The sequence below is a fragment of the Balaenoptera acutorostrata genome, chromosome 1, assembly GCF_949987535.1.
Source record: "Balaenoptera acutorostrata chromosome 1, mBalAcu1.1, whole genome shotgun sequence".
NCBI lineage: Eukaryota > Metazoa > Chordata > Mammalia > Artiodactyla > Balaenopteridae > Balaenoptera > Balaenoptera acutorostrata.
The window spans coordinates 132,581,646-132,594,717 of NC_080064.1; the positions used below are offsets into that span (position 1 = coordinate 132,581,646).

A 13,072-nucleotide genomic window follows, 5' to 3' on the forward strand; every position below is an offset into this window, starting at 1 on the left:
CGGTCCAAGTCCCATTATTTTCCGTCTGAATTGCTTCAGAAGCCAAAATTCCTAACAGGTCTACAAGGATGAAGCCCCTGTTTACCATTCTAGCTTTGCCTAAAGACCATCCCCTTGCTCTCTGCACTGACCTTCCTTTACTTCTTTGACCACTCATTGTCTCTGTCCTCCAGCGCCTTCACACATGTTCCTGTGCTTGGCAAGCTCCCTTCTCCCCACAGCCGTTCCACACAACTTTACCCGACTAAGCCCCGTTTTTAGGTTAGGCTTCCTTGAACATCCTTGTATTGATAGCATCCTTTTCTTTTTCTTCCTTACACTGAAAACAACTATAATTCATTCATTTTTGCAAACTAAATTTTGGACAATTACCTGAATAATTGAGATGGGATAAGTGATTGACATGCATTATTTCTGAAGTTTTGCCAAAAATATGTATGTAAAAACACATCTGTTAGGGTGGAATTTAAAAAAATGATCTCTGTGGTTCATGGAATGTGAATCATCTTCAAAGAGTGATGGACAAGACCATGAACTCTGGAGTCTGAGGGCTTGGGTAGGAATCCTGGACCCACCGATTTTGAACTGTGTAGTCTGGGGCAAGTTACTTAACCTCTCTGCGCTTTGCTTTCTAAAATGGGGTTAATAATCGGATCTGTCTTTTATGATTGTTGTGTATTTTGAATGAGGTAATTCATGTGGTGCTTAGCACACAACCTGGAACATGGTAAGCACTCTACAAATATTAGTCATTATCCTTTTCATCCTCATTTCTATCTTCTTCATCTTTGAACTTTATTAAGTGCTAACTCTGTACAGCATAGAGCTAGATGGTATCTGGGTTTCTGTTTTCTTTGCAGGGAATTTCTCTGCTGGTTTTGAAGTGTTTCTTCTCAGATAATGCAGTTACTTCTGATTGTAGTTTGTGCAGTCTTTTCTGTCACTCTGCCATTCTTCTTTAGGATATTTCACTTCTGCTTCCAGAATGGTACTGCATGTCTTCTGGAATACAACATAACTTATTTTTGTTTCTTTTTTGGCAGTATAAATATTTGAGTATTAACACTCAGATCTGTTTTTCTTGACAGCTGGCAAACTTCCCCAGACTCTGCGAGGAAACGGAAAGGATTGTTGCTAACCACATTCGTGAGCGAGAAGGGAAGACAAAGGACCAGGTGAGGAGAGGCCTTCCCTGGTGGGCAGGGTCCTTGTGGGAAGTGGAAGATCTCCCCAGGGTTGTTTGGTGGTCTCCAACAGTCGGCGTATCCCTGAATGGAAAAAAAAGAGCTGAGAACACCACCACATATGTTTATTTTTACTTATTTATGAATTTTATACATGTTGCTATACTAGTAGTGTAGTGTTGCTATACTAACATCTTGTGTATGTTAAAAATATAAACATATATAAAGACCTTAGAAGGATAACATTTAATAAACAGTAATAGGAGTTCCATTATTTTTTTCAACACTTCATGAATCATCATGTGTACCCTTAGCATGTACACACCCCACTTTGAAAACCACTAATCCAGAAACATATCACATTTTTTCTTTAAGATAGGGCCCACAGATGGGCACCAGGATATTCATAAATTGCTAAAATGTTTTACAAAATGTTTAGTGTTTTTATTTTTTTTCTTGAGGAGAATGGATAAAGCTATTCATCAGCTTATCCATGGAATCTATGACTAAAAAAATAAAAACATTTAAGAACAGCTCTTTTAAGCATTTCTAACTACTTTGTAAATACATATGGTTTGTAAGGAGTGGCTTTGAAATTGTCTTCGAATCTTGGCTAACTATGAATGAACGATTATTTTCAAGTGAGGATAATTCATTGAAAAAAGTTAAGGACTACATGAAAGTAATTAAAGCTTCTTAAATTTAGGTGGATGTTTTCTTAGTTACTTATAAAACATTATAATGGGAAACACAAAGGTTTTCAGATGCTCTTCAGTTCCAGGACACAGCTGTGAGTGTGACAGCGTGGAGAGGACACTGGACTCAAGCCATGTGTTCACCACAGAATAACAGCATGTTCTTGAGCAAATCACTTCTCGGGACTGTTGTTTTCTCATGTACAACGTTGAAATGTTGGTCTGTATGATCTCTGAAGTCCTCTATAAGTTAGAATTCCAAGATTTTGTGGTTCTTAGGTGAATTGGGAAGAAGGAGAGAAAGAACTGGGGAAAAGGAGGAAGGCAGAATAGGAGAGAGAGAGGTAGAGACAAACCACAGGGAGAGAGACACATGCAACATGTGTCAGAGGGTATTGTAGGGTTGGGGTGGGCGTGGAAGGAGAAAGCTAAGAGACAGAGGAATAGAGGCCCAGTAGGTTGGGATATTTGTGAGTGACTCTGGTAACAACCTGCTGCTCTCTGCTCGAGCTTTGGGATTCATTGCTGCTACTTTTTATCATCGTGTTTTGAAAGTTAACAAACGATTATTCATAGTTTTCACTTATTTTGCAACTTTCTCACTCTTGGAGTAGTCACAATAGCCAAAAGTGGAGAAAGTAGGCTTTGTGACTTAGTAGAGATAAACAAACAGTTAACTCATGAGCCAGTGAAATCAAGCCTGGGTCCAGGTATATAAACCAAGACCAGAAGTTCCCCCACACACCTGATGTCACGGCTCCTGCTGGACCAAGAAAACGAGTTCTGTTATCAACTGTACTCCTGACCTTAAGTAAATAAGATAACCATTTTAATTTGTGTCTTTATTCTATGCAGTTCAAATGATAATACATCCTACTTAACTCTTAAGTTAAGTAAATAAGATAACCATTTTAATTTGTGTCTTTATTCTATGCAGTTCAAATGATAATACATCCTACTTAACTCTTAGGGATCCTGTGTAAAAACAATATTGAGGAAAAAACTGTACAATTATTATCTTAATTATCTTTGTGTTCATATCTAAATCAGTTAACTTCTTCATGTTTCATGTTTCAGAGTTTTTGTTTTTACTGAAATGACACACTCAAACTTTTCATTGTCATTAAGATTGTGGGCTCCAGGGACTTCCTGGTGGTCCAGTGGTAAAGAATCCGCCTTCCAATGCAGGGGACGCGGGTTCCACGCACCGTAATGAAAGATCCCACATGCGTCAATGAAGATCCCGTGTGCCACAACTAAGACCCGATGCAGCCAAAAAAATAAGGAAAAAAATTATTAAAAAAGAAAAAAGAAAAAATATTGTGGGCTCTGGGTTCAGACTGCCTGAGTTCGAATCCAAGCTCTATCATTTGCTTTCTGTGTAAATGAACAAGTTATTTATTACTTTTACTCTTCAGTTTCCTCATCTGAAAGTGGAATAATAATGGTAGTTAACTCACAGGTATTTTGTGAGGATGAAATGAAGTAATCCAGATATAGTTCTTAGTTCTTCATTAATTTTAGTTGTTTTTGTTATTCCTAAAGAGCTATGACACACAGTAGACATGAGAAAGAATTGCCTTTTCTGTTTTCAAGGGAGACTGTCTTCCATCTGTACCTCTGAAGTAGTGATTAATTCATTCCCCAAGTGGGAGTTAAGGGAGGGAGCGAACATCTCTCTCCTAAGTGACCATCTCAGGTGGCCTGGTTTGACAGTTAATCAACTGCCCGAAGAAGCTGGTGCCTGCCACTGCTAATGTGGACCTGCGTGGCATAGTAAAAACGTACATGTTTTTGGTAACGTGAACATGTCAGTTTGCATAGATTTCACATTTGAGTTCTGAACTCCGTGCTGCTTTAGGCCATATGGTACTTCTGAAGTCACTGGTCAGAGAGTGACCCATTTCCTTAGACCTCTGTACCAGTACTGCTTTGAGGTATTCTTGCAGTTTTTTAAAAAATGGAATTATTACCAACCTCTACTCTGGAAACTCTGTGTGTAGGGGAAATTCTTCAGAATTAAAAATATGAAAAACCATAAATCTGTCTGAACTTTTTTCTAAAACAAAGGTTTTTTGAGCTTTGGTGTGTGCCTGCTGTTATTCCAGGTGCTTCCATACATGTAATTGCATGTTGCAATGGTTGGCTTTGTGGGTGATTACTGCTACCAGGGGTAGCTTTACATTTCTTCAACTAAATTTTTAATAACTGTGGGTGAGAAAGGCAGTGAGAAACTCTGAGAGAGTGAAAAAAAGAGAAAAAATGTACTATTTTCCTTTTCATCCCCCACATGCGACCTGGCTCTTTTCCTAGGATGAAAACAGACTCCCAGTTTCCAGGAATATGAATGAGAACAGCCATAGTTGTTATTTTTCTTCCACTTTTCCCCTGTACTGCAGTCCAAGTTAATGTGTGTGAACGTCCAAGATATTCATGACAACCTTTGGCAATGTTGAGAATTATGTAGATATTTTGCTCTTTATGGTGGTAACTACTAATTTGTGCTTGAATATTATGGTTTATTGATCCAAACTCCTAGCCAAATGGATTTGGGGTATAAAATTTAATAGAATCTGGATTTATTGTAGGGAGAATAGTGGCAATGCCACAGATAATCTAATAGTGATGACTCCTCCTAACTGTTCAGTTTTCTTCATTCAGAGAAGAAAAAAAACTATTATCTGATGATATGAAAGTTTTCATACAAGTATGATATTGTTGACCCAGTTAGCGCCTGGGCATTGACTTTATGTTGGTAGTGGGGATGGGTTTGGGGTGATTCATTTAGTCTTTTTTTCGGTAGGGCTCCTTGGGGCTCACAGCAAGATTTGGTCAGATGACCAACTGAGATTAGCCACAAAAGCAAAGCCTCAGAGACCATACCATTGGGTAATGAGTGAGAAACAATAATACTTGGCCATGTACTAATTATATGGGAATAAATTTCTCCCTTTAAAATAAACTATTCTTCAAGACTGGTAGATCGTCATAGAATTTACAGCCACAGATATTTCTCAGGCACCTGTTGTGTGTATCACGCTAGGTTCTGGGGATAAAGTGGTGAACAAGATAAATATAATCTCTGCTTCCATGGAGCTTACAGTCTTGCAGGGAAGCAAAACATCAAACAAAATATAATATAAATAATTAATTACATTTGTGATAAACACCACAAAGAAAAAGTATAGGGTATAATACATAAAAATATAATCATGATTTATAGACTATATGAGAGTAATAGCATGATCCAACTTGGTCTTGGGTGAGGGTGTGGGGTGAGGATCAGGGAAGGCTTTCCTGAGGACGCACCTCCTGGGGGACATTATATAGACTGTGCCAATGAACTGTTAGCACGAATGCTTCGATGCACTCAGATGTCGCCTTCAGTGAAGCCTATTGATCTCAAGGAGGCTTTCTATTTATTTGTATATTGCCTTTTTGAGTTGGTTGATGAGATACTTCTCCTACTTGCCTATAGGGAGCTTAAAAAGATAGAAGAGGAGAGGAAAAACAAGAGATGATATTGCTATTTTGTGGCTAACATATGGTGTCTACAGGAGCAGGAAGCTCTAAGCAGCTCCTGCATGGCCTTCTTGCCACATGTATTTTTATACATGTGTCCTTTTGAACATTACACCTACGTTTTAGAGGAATAGAATAATTCTAGGTTCTGTGTTAAGTTGGCTCTGTGTTAAGTAAGCATGTTAAGTACATGCTTATAAACTATAATGCTGTTGTCTTCATGTGGGACTCAGACTTTTTACATAGATCTTTTGTTTCTGAGTTTAGAGTAAAAATGAGAGTCTAATGAAAAAAGTTAATGCAACTTTTCATTCTAACTGAAGCATCCTTTTTAAAATTAAATAAAGATAAATGATTTGTAGGCTATTACCGAACTTAGTGTTTGAGAATATTTAAGATGGGTTTTCACTGAAGTGATTCTCTTGGACTTATAGGTATTGCTGTTGATCGACATCCAAGTCTCCTACATCAACACCAACCACGAAGATTTCATTGGCTTCGCAAAGTACGTGAAATCCTTGATTGTCACATGCATTCCTCCTGCTGATTTGTCTCAAATACACATGTGAATTTCTACAACAACCCCAGCATTCTGTGTCAGGATTAACTCTGAGTCAAGCTACTGAGGAGATTGAGCCTCGTGGCCATGGGGCCATGTTCTCTGAATAAAGGAGTTGGCTTCTTTATCGTACAGCATGGGAAATCAGATGTAGCTCAGATACTCCTTGTTTTTGGATGATGATCTGCAGTTTGTACTTGAGCTCCAATAGATAAGCAGTAACAGACGCACATTTAAAATATGTTAGGGAACAATTTCTCACATAAATTTGAAATACCCAGTGCAATTCACAGGATACAAGCTATTTGGCCATCCCTAAATCAGACTATAGCGGCCTATTTTTTTTAAAAAACTGTCCTTTGTGAACTTAGATGTAATCTTTTTGGATGAACATTCTCTTTTCTATGAAGTATATATACTTTATATAAACTTGTCTATATATTGCTATTCTATCATACATGTGTTCTGTTATATTCTAATATTCTATTGCTATATTCATAGATATTGTCAGGTAAACATTATGCTTAAGTATTCAAGGTTGGTTATTTATTGTGTGACATTTTCAAGACCCTGAATTTACCATTTTTTCCTGCCCTTTAGTGGAATCAGTTTTTTATTGCTTTTAAAGAATTTTGATTCTAACTCTAAAATATACCTGTGGCATGTAAGTGGTTCCAACCTCAAGTATATAAAATATAGTTTATTTTATATAAAAAATAAAGTAAAGACGCCTATGTACTGTTACTTTACTATGTATTCAAGAATAGGGACAAATAAAAAATGAAACACAAGAAAATGTAAAACTAGACTGACTTAGTTTTACATTTTGACTTAGAAGAAACAGATATTTAGATCATGTGACCTAAATTAAACAGTGGCCTGAGGAATTTATAGGCATGTTTTAGAGAGGAAAGGCCCAATTATTCAACAGAAAATTGTCTCATTCTGAACATGGCCTAACAAATAGTGTATACACATTTTGCATCCAGCAGTTATTACTATTGTGTGGTACACTAGTTTTTGGTTTTGGTACATTAGTTTTTTCAACTGTTTCCTGTCTGTGACTTATGTGTAAAATTGTTAGAACTCAGTGATTAATATGTTCCTTTAGACAGTTGTCTTTTTTTAGCCGCACTGCCTGCTCCAACTTCTAGATAGGGATGTACTCCACAGCCACTTCACACAGACCTGCTCCCCTGTCTTCTTGCCCCCATGGCTCTCATCATCTGTACTGCTCATTTCCCTCTGCAAAAGCACCAGTGGCAAGAAACCTAGACTCTGGTGTGTCTTCTTGTCCCTAGGCCTGGAAGGGTGGACCTGAGAATTTCTACCTGGTTTTCTGTGTAGTCAGTGAAATCCTTGTGATCTGTTCCAAGCTCTGCTCTAGTTGCTATGGGGGAAAGAAAAAGAAAAGGAAAAAAAAATTGTCTTTTAGGAGCTTGCCTAATAATTGAAAAGTATAGAGAAATGCAGGTAAAAATTTAAACTGATGCATTCTCCATTTACTTCACTTGCTTCTTTGAGGAATTTAAAAGAAAAAGAAATCCTTGAGTCATTTGAAATAACCAGGAATACTTCCTTTCATGTTGATTTTTATTGGTTACAAATGCCAGTTTGATTTTTATAAAAATGTAGCAGATGCAGATATAAACTTGACACCATAACTTAAAAAGTGAAAAGGATATTGCAGCACTGTCCTGTTATGGTATCCTGATTCAAGGAGGAAACAGAGAAAAAAATCATAATCAGTTTGGAAGGATTCAAGTTTTGAACATGTTTTGTAACCAGCACTAAATTTAAATTTCACCCCTATACTCTGCTTGAAACATTTTCCCCCTAGATTATCCTTTTACTTATTTTTAAAGATAAATGGTCCAGAGTTTATGTTCTCCAGTAAATTTTAATATTTTCTACCTCAGAAGCTGTTGAACTAAAGTATTATGTTGACTAGGTTTTCAAAGGCGCATAATTTTGCAAATGAAAATACTTCAATTACAGCCTTTTGGTACAGTCTCTCTGTAATCCAGGTGACAGTCCCATTTTTCCAGCAGTGAGATAGATTGTGAACCTTTATGATGTTAGGGGACTGAAAAGAATCATTGTTCAAACTGCTTTAGAAACCCAGCAAATTTGCACATTTCTCATCTAATTTAAACTGCACACCTAAACTTCCTTTTGAAAGACTGGTCTGGGAGTCAGCAGTCTGAATTCTTTTTCCAGGGTTTGCCACTGATGAGGTTTGGGTTTTGGCCACTTAGTCTCTCTGTATCTCAGTTTATTGCTCTGTCAAATGGAATAATAAAAAATCCCTGTCTTGTATACTTTTCAGGATTGTCGGAAGATCAAATTAATGAAATTATGTGAAAGTGCCTTTGAAAATTGTGGTGCAGTCTGTAAAAGTGAGAAAGTACCATATGTACACACTCACACACACACACACACACACACACACACAAGAACCTGATTCTATGAGATGTACCATTTTACTTCATTTATGACGTTTTTAATGACTGGAGTATGATTGCCACTGAAAGACTTTTTTAGTGGCTGATGTTATCTCCAGATGTAATATTTTGCACTGAGACTCAGAGGTAAATGTTCTTTCTGTTTGTATGCTGAGTTGGAGTGCATTTCAATGTGACATGGGATAATTATGATGATGAAGAAGTGTTCATTTCAAAATTACTTTGAGGAGTTGTGGTATTTTTTGTGCTTTTAAAAATTAAAAAAATATGGTTGTAGCTATAAATTTTGAAGTTGGCAGGAATGCTGTTTCCATCAAGGAAGAAAAGCCATATTTGAAGACAATTATGTAAGTATTTTTAAGTTCTGAAGATAGAAAATTAAAGTCTAGAGTTGAGGAAAATAAGCATTAGTTTCATGAGATTTTTAGATATTTACCAAAAGAGGAGGACCACCCCTCAGATTTATAGGATGGTGATGTATAGAGTATTTTACACATGTAGTTTGTTTTTCAACTGGGATGACTTTTTGTTCTAAAAATTACCAAAAAGAAAGGAAAACAAATTGCTAAAATTAGATTAATGGAAAGTGATGTCTCAGAGTAGTGCTCAGAACAACTCAAAATTCTTTCTGCTATAGAATTTATTCTGCCGTGTTGAATATGTGAAACTTTTTTTTCATCTCCCAGTTATTTGTTAAACATGGACCGTAAAATATGTACCATGTGTAATGTGTCCAAGTAAGCGCTGCTGTAGACTTGCTTTGGAATTTCTTAATTTCTGAAGGCTTGATTTTTCAATTGTAATATAGTTTCTGAACCTAAAAGTTTAGTATTTCAGAAGGAAATGTCAACTTTCCTCACGACTTAAGGATTTTAATTTGTCATTCTTCCCTGGTGAAAAAAAACCCCCAACATTCTATTTTTCTTAACACAACATAATTAGTTTTTGTTATTTAAGAAAACGCGCTCTTCCAATTAATTATTCTTCATTCACTTCCTCTCTTTCTCAGTAATCCTGTTGTCTGAACAGAAAGGCAAGCTTGTTAGCTGAATGCTGTGGGGAGTGAACTTTCAAATTCTTGTGCTCTTCTCCATTTTCATGGGCACAGTTTGCCTTCTGAGTTACTAAGATTTTTGCAGTCCGGTGGTTTAAGAAACATGGGCTCCAGATACACACCGTTAGAATAACATCTCTATGCCACAAACAGCAGACCGAGGTCTGTTTTTCAATCTGCTGAGTAGGTCTCCCCACCTGTTTTCTCACAGTTGAAATGATAGTGTGCAGATTTCAGTTCTTGTTATGTGAGCACCATGAAAATTCTAAGGGTGCTAGCATTCATTATATCTCTTTCCTGATCCTCTGAAATGTCTCTGTTACCATTTTACTAAAGGCAGTGTATGTGAACCTTGGCACCAAATTCCAAAACAATCTTGGTCTTTACCTTTACATTCTTTTTTATGTGTCCCTAATACATAATCATATTCCATTGTAATGGTGTATCTAGTTCCTATTCTTACATGAGAATGTTCTCTTTCTTACGGAATTAAAACTTAGGTATTAGATTATAGCAAGATCCTTATTTGCCAATTTAGGAATTAAATGCTTGGTTGCCTACTGGGACTGGTAGAAATATAGATTTGAACAACTTGCAAGGACATCGTTAGTATCATCTATTTAAATAAGTTATAAATTCTAATGTTTCAAGCACTGTTTTAAAAATAAGTGGACTTCCACTTTTCTCTTTCATTCTCAAATCTGTTATTTTGAACTTTATCTTCATCCTTAAAATGAGTCTTAAGAGATGAGTCATCTTTGTTTTATAGGCCCCAAAGTTCTCTAGGGTTTTCTTGCATAATATTTAGCCTGAGACTTCACTAAAGATCCTGCAGGGGCAGTCGACATCATGTAGTTTTCTTCTTCCTTTGGCTTCAATCTGATTGGATGGAGCCAAGCCTACGTATGATAAGTTGCACTCTTGGGACTCTCAGCAACTGTTTATAATCTTCTTGGGGTAATATAAAAGAACATTCTAAAAGAGATTCTTTACTCCAGAGCAGTGCTGTCTAATAGAACTTTCTGAGATGATGGAAATATTTTATAACCTATGCTGTCCAATACAGTAGCCACTAGCTACATGTTACTATTGAGTAGCTGAAATGTGGCTAGTAAAGCAGAAGAAATGAAAATTAAATTTTAATTAATTAAGAATTTAATTTAAACAGCCACTTCTGGCTACCAGCGACTGTATTGGACAGCACAGTTCTAGAATATGGTGAATCCAGCTGATTGCTCTGGGTCCTTTAGCGGGCTATACTTTATTGACAACTTGGTGGTAACCTACAGTGGTGGCTTCAAGAAGAGAAAAAAGAGGTAACTCTGTTAGCTGCTTCTAAACAAACCCCAGGGCTCAGGAATATACAATCAGCTTTTTAAACGCTCTGTCACTAAAGTATAAAGGATAGACTTTTCCCTTCCACTGCCTTAGTCTGTATGTTGCCATTTTTCTAGTAATTCCTCCATCATAGCACAACTGACGTTTCTTTTAATTTCAAGTCTCCTCTACAAACTAAACATAGTAGTAGAGGGACAGGTACACTCTGACATTTGCCATGGAATCTGCATCTCTGAGGGACTCCATTTTCTTGATTCGTTTGAGCCCTCTTTGGTTTGACTTAGAGTCGGTACTCCTCTTTCTTCTTTCTCACTTCTCTTTTACTTTTTGGCTCACCATAGTCTTGTTTCTACCACACCACTCTACTGAGACTGCTTTTGGCCAGGAGCGAACAGTTAATTCAATGGACAACTCTGAGTCCTTTGTTTGACATCATTAACCACTCCTTGTTGAAGAGACCTATCCTATCCCTTTGCTGAAATAACTCTCCATTGTCTTCTGGCTTTCCTCTTTCTGCTCTAGCCACTTCTTCTCATTTTTATTTTGGAGCTCTTTATCCTCTGATCATGGCTTAAGAACTGCTTTTTATCAGTATTCTTCTGTAGACCCTTTTCTTTTCTCACTCACTGCACTATCCCTGTCCAATAGTGTTACCCACCGCAGTGGTTTCAGTTACCAGCTTTATCTGATGCCTCTAAATCTAGATCTCCATTCCAGAACTTTTTCTTGGACTGTTACCATATTCAGCTACATACTGGGAATCTCTACTTGTATATCCTAGGGAAGCCTCAACCCAATATTCCCAAGTTAAACTCATCATCTGATTTTATAGTTCATGCCTCCTCCATTGTTCCCACTCTCTGTGGGTGGTAACTCCTAGTTGCTCAAACCAGAAACCTGAGTGTCATTCTTTACTCCTTGTTCCCCTCACCTTTGTTTCCTTCCATCTTTAACAGGTCCATATGATTCTACCTCTATGATATTTTTGGAATTTTTTCTATTTCTTCCTATCATCATTGCTACTACTAAAGTTAGTCTTCTCTTGGGTGGGTTGCTACAATGGTCTCCTTGCCCCTTGTCATGTTCTTTCTAATTCCTTCTGGAATTCTTATTACTTTCAGAATAAAGTCTAAACTCATTAGTGTGGTTTCCAAGGCCCTGTAGAAATCTGTCTTTTGCTTACCTCTTCAGCCTATTCTATTGTTACTATTCCTCTCTATCCCACCCCCTTGCTCTGTGCTGTAGCCAGACTGGCCACTTTTGGATTCCTAAATGTACCATACTCTTGCTGCAGCACATGTCTATGACACACTTCTTCAAATTATTTAAATTTCCTATTGCAGATAAACATTAAGAATCTGGTTGTATATAACCCTGGCATCAAAATACAATTCCATAAATATTTCTTAAGAAACTACTGTAAACACTGCGAGGTAATGTCAGTGGTGAGAGAGGTAGAGATAACTGATTAATGCAACACACCGTTGGCCATCAAGCAGCAGACCTTGTTGGAGGGGAGTTAGAGGCCTGCGTATAACACAGTCCTGTTTATAGAATACAGGCACAGACCAAGAGCTAGCAGAGTTCATGGGAAGGAGAGATAACTGGAGGCTTCTGAGAAGGCATAATTCAGAAATGGTACTTGCTTTGATTTTGAAGGCTGGGCAGGACTCCAACAGTCAGAGGGAGGGGATCAAGGCTGGCTGCTTCCTGTCTTCCCTGGTTCAGAGTTGATACTGCCTATTTCAGGGAGGTAATATTTAATAAAATACTTCTTTGATCATGCCATTTTCTGGCTTAGAATCTTTGAATACTTTCTGCTGCCTTCAGTATAATGACCAAATTCTCCATAATTGGCCCTAACATAGAGTTATTGTACTAGGTGGCTTTTAAGGTCATTTATTGAATACAAACCTGAGTCTATGGTCATACAATTTTTCCCATAATAGTTTTACTTTCCACAACTTCCCTGCATGCCCCAGCTTTCTACCTCCTGGCTTTGCTTATACTACTCCATTCTCTTGGAATGCGGTTGATTTTCTTCCTCTATTAAAATTTTACTTTTCTTCAAGTTTTCTATGAAAATCTCAGATCAAATCAGACCAAAATGATCTTTCTTTTCTCTGAATGTTCAGAGCAATTACTATGTACAGGATTTGTCTGATAAATGGTCACACATACCCTTGGCACATTCTTATGTTATTATAATCTTATTGCATATGCACATGGACATGGATAGACACAAATATGCAGAA

The 13,072-nt window shown here is 37.2% G+C and overlaps 1 protein-coding gene across 4 annotated transcripts in view; it reads left to right on the forward strand.

Moving 5' to 3' along the window:
- Positions 1 to 13,072, forward strand: part of DNM3 (dynamin 3) — a 579,267-nt gene that overhangs the window by 250,983 nt on the left and 315,212 nt on the right. For all 4 annotated transcript variants that reach the window (XM_007165323.2, XM_007165324.2, XM_007165325.2 and 1 more), the window contains exons 11-12: positions 1,089 to 1,175; positions 5,836 to 5,906. In XM_007165323.2, coding sequence (XP_007165385.1) covers positions 1,089 to 1,175; positions 5,836 to 5,906 — 158 coding nt within the window. The remainder of the gene's footprint in view (positions 1 to 1,088; positions 1,176 to 5,835; positions 5,907 to 13,072) is intronic.